The 15,472-nt window shown below is 30.5% G+C and overlaps 1 protein-coding gene across 10 annotated transcripts in view; it reads right to left on the reverse strand.

The window, feature by feature from the left end:
• Window positions 1–15,472, reverse strand: part of LOC114343065 (uncharacterized) — a 618,263-nt gene that overhangs the window by 380,036 nt on the left and 222,755 nt on the right. For all 10 annotated transcript variants that reach the window (XM_050651573.1, XM_050651571.1, XM_050651566.1 and 7 more), the window contains one exon: window positions 13,747–14,196. In XM_050651573.1, the coding sequence (XP_050507530.1) occupies window positions 13,747–14,196 (450 nt within the window). The remainder of the gene's footprint in view (window positions 1–13,746; window positions 14,197–15,472) is intronic.

Here is a 15,472-nt window from a genome sequence, read left to right on the forward strand (position 1 = left end):
ATTTGTTTCTGGCAAAATAAAAACACATACTCTATCCTTTGAAATAACACTTTTGTTAAATACTTACTTACAAACTTTCTTTGTTAATATATTTTAACTTAGAGAATAAAAGTTTATTATTTTTAAACATATGCAATTGTTTAAACAATATTTCACAAACAATAATAAAATTAGTTTGATTTTTGTGGAATTAAAATACAACAAAATATAAAGTAAGAAAATAATATATTAGATAAAAATTGGAAGAAATTTTGATGGAAATCAACTTGTGTGAATCAAACACCGCTGTCCTGCGCGTAGCACCAAAAATTAATGTTTATTTAAAAAATTTCCTGACGCCGTGGTAATTAATCGATTTTAATTTTGCAAATTGCAAATGAAAGGTACAGTATACTTCTATAAGCAAAAAAAAATTCAACTTGCTATCTGCTTTATTTTCAGTCCTGCAACATTTAAAAAAATGAATTTTTTTTGCGAAAGCTGGATTGCAAAATTTATTTTGTAAAATCTATTAAACCGATCTTAATGAAATTTACAGCGTTGTTTTACTATATCATATAGTTTTTCTGGGTAAAATAGAAGGTCCTAAGTGTACCATAAATTGTTGAAAAACGTAGAATGCCAATACTTGTTTTTGTATGGTTTTTTTCGCAATTATTGCTATTTTGCAAGAAGGGTGACTATTTTTTAAATTTTTAACTAATTCTATATTGTAGGAAATTTAATTACGCAACTTTTATGTTAGTACATCTTTTCTCAGGAATGAATAGTTTTAAAGTTATAATCCAAAAACCATTAAAAACATCCGAATTTTTTCTTCATATTTTGACATTTTGATTATTTAAACAATGTTCCGGACCATTTTGAGTGGGAGGATATCTCAATATTTTTATTTGAGTTATTTTCAAGCAATTTCTGCAAAAAAAATTGAGTCACCTCTCAACGTCCATCTCAAAACAGATGCGCCCTGGACTAGTTATGCATTTATTAAATAGTAATTAATATAACTAAAGAGTTCGAAATATTTCCTAAAAATAATTTTACGCTCTTTTCAACGCCGGTATTACCTTTTTGAAAAATTAATGTATACAGGCTGAAAGAATTGAAAAAATAAACAACATATTTTAACATAAAAAATCAGGAAAAACACAACTTCTGGAAAACCGATTCATCCAGTTCAAGAGCTCGAATTTATACATAAAAAAGAACCTATATACCAAATTTGGTTGAAATCGGACTTTTCGTTCAAAAGTTATCGTGCTATTATTCACATATGTATGTATCGTCGCCATTTTGAATGCCCGCCATTTTTGTAAAAGGCAAAATCTGAGATGGCCTATATCTAAATTTAAACCTTTGTATGTGTAGTATATGTGGTCCAAATTATATGCTTCTACCATTAAGTGCACAATAATTCTTATATTTGCACGAATCTGCCGCACATAGGTACATGTGAAGATAAGTTATGCATTTATTACAAGGTAATTAACATAACAAAAAAGTTCAAAATATTTCCTAAAAAATATTTTTACGCTGTTTTCAATGCCGGTATTACCTTTTTGAAGAATTAAAACATACAGGGTGAAAGAATTGAAAAAAAAAACAACATATTTTTACATAAAAAATCAGGAAAAACACAAGTTCTGGTAAACGGATTCTTCCGGTTCAGGAGCTCGATCTTAAACATCAAAAAAAGAACCCATATACCAAATTTTGTTGAAGTCGGACTTCAGACCCGTCGATTGGTATTTCAAATTGTCCTTTTACAAGATAATAGAAAATAACAAAGCTATGTCTGTAATTTGGAATAAATTCAATAATTATAATACTAATTGTTTTTTTTTTTGAAAAATGCTTAGACCCGTCGATTAGTATTTCAAATTGTCATTTTTGAAATACAATAATAAATAATGTATACAGGGTGTCCCAATTTAGAGATATGACGTCATCGTTGATTTTCATAAATGGCAACACTGTCATTTTGATAGGGTGTGTAAAGTTATACACAACTGCAAAATTTCAAATGTTCATTCCCTACCCTTTACAAGATAATAAAAAATAACAAAGTTATAAAAAACAAGTAATCAAATAATAATTGAATTTAATCATTTCGAATAAGCAAATGCTCATATCGTTGCCTATTGACAATTTGACAATAATTGAGGGCAACATTATGAGTATTTGCTTAATTGAAATAATTAAATTGAATTATTATTTGATTACTTGTTTTTCATAACTTTCGTTATTTTTTATTATTTTGTAAATGGTAGGGAATAAAAATTTTAAATTTTGCAGATGTGTATAACTTTACACACCCTATCAAAATAGCTATCAAAATGACAGTGTTGCCATTTAAGAAAATGAATGATGACGTCATATCGCTAAATTGGGGCACCCTGTATACATTATTATTGTATGTAAAAAATGACAATTTGAAATATCAATCGACGGGTCTGAGCATTTTTCAAAAAAACAATTAGTATTTTAATTATTGAATTTATTCCAAATTACAGACATAACTTTGTTATTTTCTAGTATCTTTAAATGGTACAAAATAAAAATTTGATATTTTGCAGTTGTGTATAACTTTACACACCCTATCAAAATAGCTATCAAAGTGACAGTGTTGCCATTTAAGAAAATCAACGATGACGTCATATCTCTAAATTGGGACACCCTGTATACATTATTATTGTATGTCAAAAAGGACAATTTGAAATACTAATCGACGCGTCTAAGCATTTTTCAAAAAAACAATTAGTATTTGAGATATTGAATTTATTCCAAATTACAGACTCTCTCTGTATATGTAGTATATGTGGTCCAAATTATATGCTTCTATCATTAAATGCACAATTCTTACAATATTTGCACGAATCTGCCGCACGAAATGAGATGCAAATTGGAGTTAGACAATCAAATCATACAACAAGTAATGACTTTCAAATAAGTGGGAATTCATTCATAAGCCGACAACAATATCGAAGAAGAGGTAAAAAACCAAATAATTAAAGGCAGTAGAACGACCGGATGCCTAAACGACACAATTTGGAAAAACAAACACCCAAGAGTGGAAACAAAAGCCCGAATATATGTCAGTTATTAGGTAAGTTATGACTTACACGGCCGAAACAAGACCAGACACAAGCAAAACACAAAAACATCTGGAGACTAACGAAATGAAGATCTTGAGGATTGCTATAAAAGGACTACAGGACACGGTAAGAAGTGAGGAAATCAGACGCATATGTGGGGTATTAGACAATATAAATACCTGGGCAAAGAACAGAAAAGAAGAGTGGAATCAACACATAAGCAGGATGCCTGAATCAAGGATAGTAAGAATAGCCAGGGACAAGTCGCTGTTAGGCAAAAGAAGTATAGGACGCCCAAGGAAAAGATGGAATGACAATTTAGGGGCAGAATAAAAGGTACCATTGAAGAAAAACAGGCAGTACTGCTTATATAAAAGTAAAAGAAGAAATATTAGTTAGAAATTGCCTTACCAAAACACTCAAATATTAGTTAGAAGTTGTCTTACAAAAACAACTTAAATATTAGTTCGAAATTGTCGTACAAAAACACTTAAATATTAGATCGAAATTGTCCTAACAAAAACACTCAAATATTAGTCAGAAATATGTATATAGGGTAAGGCAGATAACTGGCCTATTAGAAATATTTAGAGAACTAAAGGCAACAGAATCATGAAAATTGGAATGAAGGGGTTTTAAAGGGTGATCTATTTAATGAAAATATTTTCATCAATTTGCCACTTCCGATTATACCGGAAGTTGCTTAAAACTTCGTTTTTTAAAATGGGACACCCTGTATATTTTTACATTTTTAGATTCTACTCGATGTCTTCTTTCTTAAAATATCCGGTTTTGTAATGTTATACAGGGTAGTTTAAAAGCTAATTACGTTTTTTTAATAATTTCGTAGAAACTTTCACACCCTGTAGAATTGTAGTAGTTGGATATCAAAAACTCTATGTTAAAATGATTTTTAATATAGTCTACTATTATTAAAAATTATTAGTGTAGCTAAATGTTAAATTTTAGTATACAGGGTTGGTCGAAACTCGGAATGAGGATTTTCTGAATTTTCTTAAATGGAACACTCTGTATTTTAGTATTGCAATGAAAAGACATTTTATGGTACCTTTTTATTTCTTAAGCATTCCCTATACTAAATGCTTTAATTTGTGCTTAATTGTTAATCGCGCCAAGAATGTTAACTACGTAGGTATTTTGATAGCTCAACCATTATTGGCAATTTTAAAGATAAGTCTAGATTAATATGTATTTATATCCGAAAAATTATTTGTGATTGAATATTTTCACGACCAACCTAATAAAATTTCACGTATTTTTTGTTGAAATTAATGTTTGGCTTGAATCACCAATAACTCACAAATTAAAGCAGTTAGATATAGGGAATGCTTAAGAAATAAAAAAGTAGCATAAAATATCATTTCATTACGATAATAAAATATAGGGTGTTCCATTTAAGAAAACTCAGAAAATACTCTTTCCGAGTTTCGACCAACCCTGTATAGTACAATTCAACATTTAGCTATACTAACAATTTTTAACAATAGTAGACTATATTAAAAATCATTTGAACATAAATAGAGTTTTTGATGTCAAACTACTACAATTCTACAGGGTGTGAATGTTGCTAGGAAATTAAGAAAAAAAAACGTAATTATCTTTTAAACTACCCTGTATAACATTACAAAACCTCATATTTTAAGAAAGAAGACATCCAGGAGAATCCAAAAATGTAAAAATATACAGGATGTTCCATTAAAAAAAACGAAGTTATATAAAAAACGAAGGTATAACCGGAAGTAGTAAATCGATGAAAATATTTTCATTAAAGAGATCACTCTTCAAAACCCCTTCATTCCAATTTTCATGATTCTGTTTCCTTTAGTTCTCGAGATATTTCTAATAGGACTTTTATCTGCCTCACCCTGTACAGTTCACAGCAACTATCTAAAGATTTATAAAACCGAGTGTCAGAACGAATGCCAAACGTAATGAATTAATATCGCAGACTTAAAATATTATAATAATATGACGTCACGACCAATGAGGGCGCGCCAAAACGAAAGACAAAATCAACTTTTTTTCTTTGATATACAGTATGGTGCAAATGAAAGGAATAAATTCGTTATTTCGTAAACTGACGACGACGAAAAAATCCCAAAACAGGTCGGTTTTATGTCGACTATATGTCACACTAGTGACGTCATCCATCTGGGGTGATGACGTAATCGATGATTTTTTTAAATGGGAATAGGGGTCGTGTGCTAGCTCATTTGAAACGTAATTCAATTATCTATTCATCAATATAAACATTATTTACATAATTATTTATACAGGGTACCAAAATAAATTTTTTTAATTTAATTTTTTGACAAAAAAAAAGAAGAATACTATGTAATTTATTTAATTCAAAATACATTTTACTATTGCCCGAAAACAGAAAAAAATGTTAATTTCACAAATAAACATTGCTTTTCGATTAAATTCAATATTCAAGCCAGCTCCCGCCAGCCACCTGTTTCTTGGAAGTTTGAACATTTAATTGAAGCTAAAAGCAATGTTTATTTGTGAAATAAATATTTTTTCTGAATTCTGATAGCAATAAAATGTATTTTGAATTAAATAAATTACATACATTCTTCTTTTTTTGTCGTTTAAATTTTTTTTGACACCATGTATAAATAAGTATGTAAATGGTTATGTTACTGAATAGAGAATTAAATAACCTTTCACATGAGCTACCACACAACCCATATTCTCATTTAAAAAAAAATCATCGATTACGTCATCACGCCCAGATGGATGATGTCACTAGTATGACATATATGCCAAAATATCATAATTTAAAAATAAAAATCGACCTGTTTCGGGATTTTTCCTTAAAGTCGCCGGCTTAGGAAATATCGAATTTATTCCTTTCATTTGCACCATGCTGTATATTTTAAATTATGTTGTGATTTATACAATTTTTTTCGAATTTAAAATTTTATGAAAGTTCCCTATTAAACCAACATTTATTGTAATGAGAATTCGATCCATGTAGCCCATGACACTACAGCATAAGTCGGGTCTTGGCCTCCTTCAGTAAGCTTCTCCAAAGAGCTCGAACTAGTGCTGCTCTTTTTTATGAACAATTTTTAGAAGTTTTTTGTCTTCGTAAACTTCGTACTCCATTCCTTGCGTTTACTAATTTTTTGGGGATTCTATTCTCATGCATCCGGACCATGTGTTCTGCCCCGTGACCAGACATCTCGTAACGCGACAATTCGTAACCGGACAAGTGGTAACGGCGACAGTTAGTAACGGCGACAGTTAGTAACAGCGACACTTCGTAACGGCGACAGTTCGTAACTATACAAATTCGTAACGTCAAAATTGAATTATTCTGTTTATCAATTTAACGAATCAGTACCGGGATAAACATGTTTAACACATTTTATATTTCGTGTTTCAGAATATATTAAAAGTCTTTAAACACAAACAAATATTTAAAAATAGATACAAACTTTTAATTTTGCGTCTTTTTTTTAACCGTTATAGAGAATGAAAAAATCAGTTTTTTAACCATAATCCGTTTCTTGTGTATTTTAGAGAAAAATGTTTCAAATAAATGTTGTAAACGTTAAAAAGTTCTTTAATTTGATAGTATGTATGTTGAAATACATAAACAATTGACGGAGATAATTGCAAAAACGCTCATTTTTGCCCTAATTTATAAATATTAATAACTTTATTTTTTGCATAATGACACATAATTTTAAATTAAAAAAAAACTATTTTAAATTATGTCGATTAACAAGTTATTTAAATATGCTAAATTCCAACCGGATCGACCCAATAGTTTATAAGTTATTCAATTTGTTATCCCAGAGAGCAATTTTTCAAACAACTGTTCTTGACCTAACAGCGCCTCTAGAGATATTTAGCAAATCGCAATAGATTATTTGAGACTTAATTTTTAAGATGAATTAAAAAAAGTTTCAACATTTTAATAAAATTGTTATTACAAAAATCATTTAAAAACGTCCTTATTTTTAGCTTATAAACAATTAGAATAATTTTGCAAAAAATACACATTATGAAAGAAAAAATAATTTTATATGACCAATAGAAATCAAGTTAGCTTTTGTTTTTCAATAAATCATATTTCAATTGTTTATAAACATTAAGAGCTAAGAATTGAACAGATCGTATATGAAAATCTACATTTTATGACCAAATTTATGGATTGCATATGCAGTGAAATAATAAAAAGTTAGGACCCTTTAAATTGATGAAATATCCCGGAAAAATCAATTTATTCAATTTTTTTAAAAAAGTTATTAAATTTTAAAATTATTTCGTTACAATTCTTTGAATTTTATTATAGTCGGTTCGCTAAACTCAGACGCAACTGGCTAGTGATTTTAGTAAATAATTTTGCCAATTTCGTAAAATTGTTAAAAAAATAATTACTAAATAGTTAATAATTACTAAATAGTTGGTAATTTTGCCAAATTTGCCAAAATTGACAAAAAACAAAAAAATTACCAACTAAAATCACTAGCCAGTTGTGTCTGAGTTTAGCGAACAGACTATAAAGTTATTATTATTATTTTTTTAAACCTTTCATAACAAAAACTAGATGATATAGAGGTTTTTTATTTTTTTACATATAAAAAGTACTTCACTGATCTAACGTACTTTATAGAATTGAAGTGTAGGACTATTTTGGCGGCCTTAGGAATGTTTTAAAATTATAAACAATTTTTCGGTTTATAAACAAATATAATGACTCGGTAACTACTGGATTAAATTAAATTCAGAAAACGATACTGGAAAGACTCGTCAAGAGGCGTTTTTAAAAGAAAAAAATTGAATTGAGATTAGTGGTTCCTGAAATACAACCGGTCAAAGTTGGTCGATATTTGCGAAGAAAGCTATAAACAATAGGAAGGTAATCTTTGAACCACTACCTTTTTCGTTTGGTCCTCTTTCTCTATAGAAATTTTCATATCGTCAAGATGCTCATAACCATAACATATTATATTATTATTATTATAAAAACGGTATTGCGCGTGAACAATACCAAAAATACTAAAAAAAACTATGTAGGGTAAAGAATATTTATTTTCAAAGTTCAAAATCGGTATACGTAAAAATATTGTATTTTCTCGGCGTCCAGTAGAGAACTTTTTTAATTTTTTTTAATCCAAAGTAACTTGAGTAGTCTTTAGTACTTTAGTTTTGCCATAATAAATTTATTTATGAAAAAATAAAACCACATATTTTTTCCCATGTTGCAGACTAGGTCTATCTTTAAACTTCTATACAAAATTATAAAAATAAAAAAAATATGTATTATATTAATTTATAATTGTATGTTTATCTAAATAATATATTTTAACTAACAAAATTTAAAGAATTGTAACGAAATGATTGTAAAATTCAATAACTTTTATAGAAAAATTTAATAAATTGATTTTTCCGGTATGTTCCATCATTTTAAAGGGTCATAACTTCTTATTACTTCACTGCATATGCAATCTGTAAATTGGATCATAAAATGTAGATTTTCGTATACGATCTGTTCAATTCTTAGCTCTTAATGTATATAAACAATAGAAATATGATTTATTAAAAAACAAATGCTAACTTATAAAATATTGATTATATAAAATTCTTTTTTGTTTCATAATGTGTATATCAGCTTTTCAATTATTTTACATTCAAGCGTGTGGCATAAAAAGTGCCAAAGTTATTATATTTGTTTATAGGCCAAAAATCAGGACTTTTCAAATGGTTTTTTTAATAACACTTTTGATAAAATGTTGAAATTTTTTAAGATGTTTAAGATAAAATCTTAAAACCTAAGTCTCAAATAATTGATTGCGATCTGCTAAATATCTCTGAGGCGCTGTTAGCACAGTTGTTTAAACAATTGCTCTCCGGGATAAACAAATTGAATAACTTATAAACTATTTGGTCTATCCGGTTGAAATTTAGCATACTTAAATACCTCTTTAATTGACATAATTTAAAATAGTAAAATTATGTGTCAGTATGCAAAAAATTAAAGTTATTAATTTTTATAAATTAGTGCAAAAATGAGGGTTTTTTTGCAATTATCTCCGTCAATTGTTTATGTATTTCAACATACATACTATCAAATTAAAGAACTTTTTAACGTCTACAACATTTACTTGAAACATTTTTCTCTAAAATACACAAGAAACGTTTTGTAGTCAAAAAAATGACTTTCATTCTTTATAACGGTTTAAAAAAAAAGAAGAAGCAAAAGTAGCTGTACGTCTTCACGGAATTATCATCAGTTAGGTATCCCTCATCTACCGTTTACAACCTTCAAAAACCTGTATAACATTTTTACGTGAAATCGATTAATTTTTTCCAGATTGACTGGGGTATATACCTAGACAAAGGAATAATGAAGTAATTCGTGAAATCTTTGAAAGTGGTAAATACATGTATGTAGAAAATATGCAAAATGCGTTTTCAAAGTATTTAAAAATAGTGTAGGGTAGGGTAGGGTAGAGGTGCTTGCAGCACTCTCTGATTGGACTGGAATATGGTTCGGCTGTATTTTCGTTTTGCAACGAAATTGAAAATGGTTATTCATTTTTTTTTATTTACATTTACTCTGTGTGGAGTATGAAGGGAACCAATCTCGTTGGAACTTTACCGCGCTGAGCAGATGTGACGTGAATTGTAAATTGTAGAATTCCCTCATCTTCCTTAGTCTCAGCATCCGTATGGCTTGCAAATTGTAGAAGCCTCGGAGGTGTAACCAGAGAAGGTTCCCATTGTTTTCATTCTGGTGGGATATGTTGTATGCCATTAGAGTGAAAACTTAGTCTTTTGTTAGCAGTTGCCGCTAGGGCATCTATGCCATTTCGTTCGTTGCAATTCGGGACTGCACGCTGGGGTTTGTTTTGGTTGGATCAGGGAGAGCAGCATATGTGCCTCCTGATGAGAGACTAATAAGTTTCGAAACCGGTAGAGGTGCTTGCAGCACTCTCTGATTGGACTGGAATATGGTTCGGCTGTATTTTCGTTTTGCAACGAAATTGAAAATGGTTATTCATTTTTTTTATTTACATTTACTCTGTGTGGAGTATGAAGGGAACCAATCTCGTTGGAACTTTACCGCGCTGAGCAGATGTGACGTGAATTGTAAATTGTAGAATTCCCTCATCTTCCTTAGTCTCAGCATCCGTATGGCTTGCAAATTGTAGAAGCCTCGGAGGTGTAACCAGAGAAGGTTCCCATTGTTTTCATTCTGGTGGGATATGTTGTATGCCATTAGAGTGAAAACTTAGTCTTTTGTTAGCAGTTGCCGCTAGGGCATCTATGCCATTTCGTTCGTTGCAATTCGGGACTGCACGCTGGGGTTTGTTTTGGTTGGATCAGGGAGAGCAGCATATGTGCCTCCTGATGAGAGACTAATAAGTTTCGAAACCGGTAGAGGTGCTTGCAGCACTCTCTGATTGGACTGGAATATGGTTCGGCTGTATTTTCGTTTTGCAACGAAATTGAAAATGGTTATACATTTTTTTTATTTACATTTACTCTGTGTGGAGTATGAAGGGAACCAATCTCGTTGGAACTTTACCGCGCTGAGCAGATGTGACGTGAATTGTAAATTGTAGAATTCCCTCATCTTCCTTAGTCTCAGCATCCGTATGGCTTGCAAATTGTAGAAGCCTCGGAGGTGTAACCAGAGAAGGTTCCCATTGTTTTCATTCTGGTGGGATATGTTGTATGCCATTAGAGTGAAAACTTAGTCTTTTATTTAAAAATAGTTTTAAAAGTTTGCATGTAAGTATTTTATTTAAATATTAGTTTGCGTGTTTAAATACTTTTATTTAATACATTGACAACTAGTATAAGACTAAATGTATCAGCTATAATGGAGCTATTGACATTATGTACTAATAATACCTATTTTCAACTAAATAATGAATTATATAAACAAAATTTTGGTCTAGCAATGAACTCTTCTTTATCTCCATTATTGGCTAATATATTTATGGAGTATATCGGAAACTAATATCATTTCTAAACAAAATTTAAAACCCACAGCATGGTGGAGATATGTAGATGATGTGTTTTCAATATGACGTCATAGATCAGAATTGTTGGATACATTCCTAAATATTATAAACCATCAAGAAGAGACAATAAAATTTACAATGGAAAAATGGAAAAGGAATATAATAACACCCTGCCTTTCCTCGATGTTTTAGTCTCAAAGATGGATACTGGATATGAGACTCAAGTGTATAGAAAACCAACACACACCAACAGATATCTCAATTACAAATCAAATCACAACATCAACGTTAAAAAGGGAATCATTAAATCCTTATATGATAGAGCCAAAATAACTTGTTCTAAAGAAAATTCATTCTTAGAAGAAAAACAATTGTTAACATCTGTTTTATTAAAAAATGATTATCCTTTATTGTTTATAAATAAGGAATTGTCAAGATTGGATCGAATGAAACAGAACAACTTAGAACGGGATAATATAACATTCACAAGAAATAATACGAGGGAAATATCAATACCGTATAATATATAAAAGGACTATCCCAGAAACTTAAAACAATAGGAAATAAATTCAACATTTCAACAACATTCAAAACAACAAACACATTGAGATCTATTCTATCTAAAACTAAACCTAACAATGAACAAGAAAGAACAAAGAATTGTATTTATAAAATATCTTGTGAATGCGAACAATTTTATTTAGGTGAAACATCATAACATCAAGATCACTAAATGTTAGATTAAGTGGACATCAGTCTTATATTAAAAATAGAGAATTTGGATGTCAACACGCATGGGATAATGAACATAGAGTTCAGTGGAGAGATTCAAGTATAGTCCTGAAAGAAACATATAGTGAAAAGAGAAACCACTATGGAATCTCTAACACGAGAATTTTACTGTCACTGTTGCATGTGGTTGTCTCTTTAAAGACAAATCACATGCTATATTTTTGTGCCGGATATTCTTGAATTGGGGTTGATTTCATGTAATCGAATGAACTATCTTTCAGTAAAGTCGTCCCAGGAACACAACTCATAAATATTGGCAATACAATTTTAAAGTCTTCTACTTTAAAATGTATAATATGTCTGAATTGCCGATATAAATTAGTCAGATTAAATAAATTATTAGAAGAATTTTTTTACTAAGCAACAACATTTTTGTTTAATTTATCAATATTTTGTATTTTGACAACGACATCCCATTTGGACGTTCGAAACTTTAATAAAATAATTCTTTTAGTAAAATTGTGGTTTATTTCCCATTTAAATTAGTTGATTACTTTTATTATATTCTGAAACACGAAATATGAAATTCCTTAAAAATATTGATCCTGATTTCGTTAAATTGATAAACATAATTTCATTATATTCTGGATTACAGTTACTGTAATAAGAGTTAGTTTCCACGTTAACAAAAATAAACAGAATAATTCAATTTGGACGTTCGAATTTGTATAGTTACGAACTGTCGCGTTACGAGATGTCATGGAACCATCCTGCCCACCGTAATCGCTGCAGTCTATTGTACTAGTGTTTCTCTATATTGTTCATAATATATTTCTTTATTATATCTAATTGGCCAGTTGTTATTTTCACTGATTGGGCCCAGTATCTTCCATAATATTTTTCTTTGGAACACATCTAATGCTTAGGCCGATTTCTATATTATAATTCATGTTTCGCCCTCATAGCTTACGATAGGCCCAACTATTGTTTATAGACTCGGAGTTTTGTTTTCCGGTGTAAAGATGGCGATTTAAATATGTGGCTCATGGCGAAATAGGCTTTATTGGCCAGCATAAGCCTGCTATTTATTTCATGTTCTTCAATATTATTTGTTTTCTGGTCCATTCCTAAGTACATAAATCTGTTCACATGTTTTATATCATCTACAGAGTATTGTTGTTGCGCTTGTCTATTTGATCTGGTTTGTATGAGTAATTTTGATTTATTTGCATTTATTGTTAGCACAAAACTTCTGCACTGAAATATTCTATTCTGGATTATTCTGAAATAACGAAGTCTGTTTTTTTGTATGAGTCTTGCTCATTTATCCTAAAACTTAGTGGTCTTGCAGTTTTTATCGTTTTTGTTCTGTTGTTTGTTCTTTCTATGATCGTTGAATTCTTTGTTTACAAATAACAATGGATAATCCTTTTTTGCTAAAAACACTGTTATCAGGTTTATTCTCCCTGTAATGCATAGTGCTTTGGGCTCGATTATATAGCGATTTCATGATTTCCTTTTTGATATATGTTGCGGTTTTAATGATAATTTAAATACCTCTAGATGTGGGTTGGTTTTCTGTAGACTTCAGTTACATATTCTATAGTGAGTTGTCATTTCCCATGGTGAATTTGATTCTTCTTTCCAGTTGGTGACCATCAAAAATTTGTTCAGCGCTTCTGGTCCATGGGGCCATATGGAGAACACATATTTTTCATATAACCATCGATTGTGGTTCAATCCAACATAAAATAATACTTAAGTTAAACATGCCACAAGAAAACAGTTTCAGAACATTTTTCATAAAAATTATTGTCTAAAAATAAAAATTTGGAAATATCTTAGTGATACTACTGATGCTGCATTCGTGACCATTCAATGTAAAATATTAGCAAAATGAGTCTTACCATTGAAGAAGAGAGTGACCTATGGTATTGTGGTGGTGGTGTCTTATTCACTATACCAGTTGTACTTGTCATAATGGTGCTATTCTGCCTAATGGAAGTATTTGTTGATAAGGCGCTTGGTGATACAGTAGAATTATTAACTAGCACATTGGCCTGAGTAGTATTCATAGAAGAAGTTGAGGTTGTAGAAGAAATGTTGCTGCTAGGTTTAGATGCAAAATTTGATGGCCCTGAAGAAGAGTTTACTGTAGTAGTTGACACATCAGAGGAAGCAGCTATTGTCCTTGTAGGCAATGCTTTTTGAACACCTGATGTACTTGATGAATCCTTAGCTCCATCATTCTGCAGAAGATTTACCAGAAGTGGACTGGATATTGTTACAGGGGGATGTTTTGCAGGGTAAGGAGGGGGTAGTGAGTTGAATGGAGTCTCTCGATTACTATGTATGGCCTGAAAAATATTTAAAATATATTGTATACACATATAAATTCTGACTAATTTAAAAAGAAACAATACATAGAAACGATAGGTAAGCATAACCTCCATGAAGGAAACAAATGAAAATGGAAGCTTACTATTTCTCTGCTAGTAAGGTAATGATCATAATCCCAACCTTTTCTGTAAACAAGACATCCAAAGGACCACATGGCTGTACTAGTCGGTCAAACAACCAACCATATATGACAGAAGAGTAATTGTTACTACAAATAAAATTTTGATGTTACAAACATCATGACAGGAGATAAAAAATATACTTGGAACATCGTGAAAAATGAAAAATCCAGAAGTAGAAAAGCAATTGCGAGAAGTATTGAATAGAGGACAGAGAACTCCTAGAAGAGAATGAGGAATCAATAGAAGAAGAATGGGAGTAGAAAGCAGTAAGAAGAGCACTGGAAAAGCATGAAAAATTTGAAGAACAAAGAAAGCAGGCAAAACATGCAGAAGAAATATAAAAATGACCAAAAATACTAAACATGAAGGAATATTTAAATTAGGGTAATACTATACAAGAGAAACGTATGAATATCTGAAACAACTGAAAAGAGGGATATAAACCACACACCAATCCTTGTAGGAATAGTTAAGGATCAGTGATTGTGCAAATATAAAGCATGCTAAAAAACTACTTCAAGGGTCTGCTAACAGAGCAAATGTAAACAAACACATCCCAAACAGTATACAACTTCATACATTCAGCAAAGTAATACACCCATCCACAATACAGGAAATAGTGGGCCATTAAAGTAATGATATTGATAAAGCCCCAGATATTGATAAAATACCAGACAAAGAAGGATAGGAAATGAAGCGGAAATAATTTTAACAATCAAAAGGCTACTTTTGATACGAAATGTGATGAGAGGGTAAAAATATTAATTACAACTTATTATGCAAAGCAAAATTCAAGGAAAGCGAAATGTAGAAAGACAAAGAATATCCTGGATTAAGAATATTAAGGATTTTGAGTAAATAGTTTGGACGCAGGTAGTGCAAAATTATTCGAGCGGCAGTCAACAGGGTCTGCATAGCCACGATGAATTATTCCAACTTTCAATAGGAGATAGAACTTGAAGAAGACCAGCCGAAACTTTCAAAATTGACACACACTGATTGATAGACTTCATAAACTAATAATAATTAATAGATGTGTGGAACCCAGAATACACCGTCCCAAACCCATTTTCAGTGCGTCACAGATTATCGAATTCTCTCTAACGAATTA

The sequence above is a fragment of the Diabrotica virgifera genome, chromosome 5 (assembly GCF_917563875.1).
Source record: "Diabrotica virgifera virgifera chromosome 5, PGI_DIABVI_V3a".
Classification (NCBI taxonomy): domain Eukaryota; kingdom Metazoa; phylum Arthropoda; class Insecta; order Coleoptera; family Chrysomelidae; genus Diabrotica; species Diabrotica virgifera.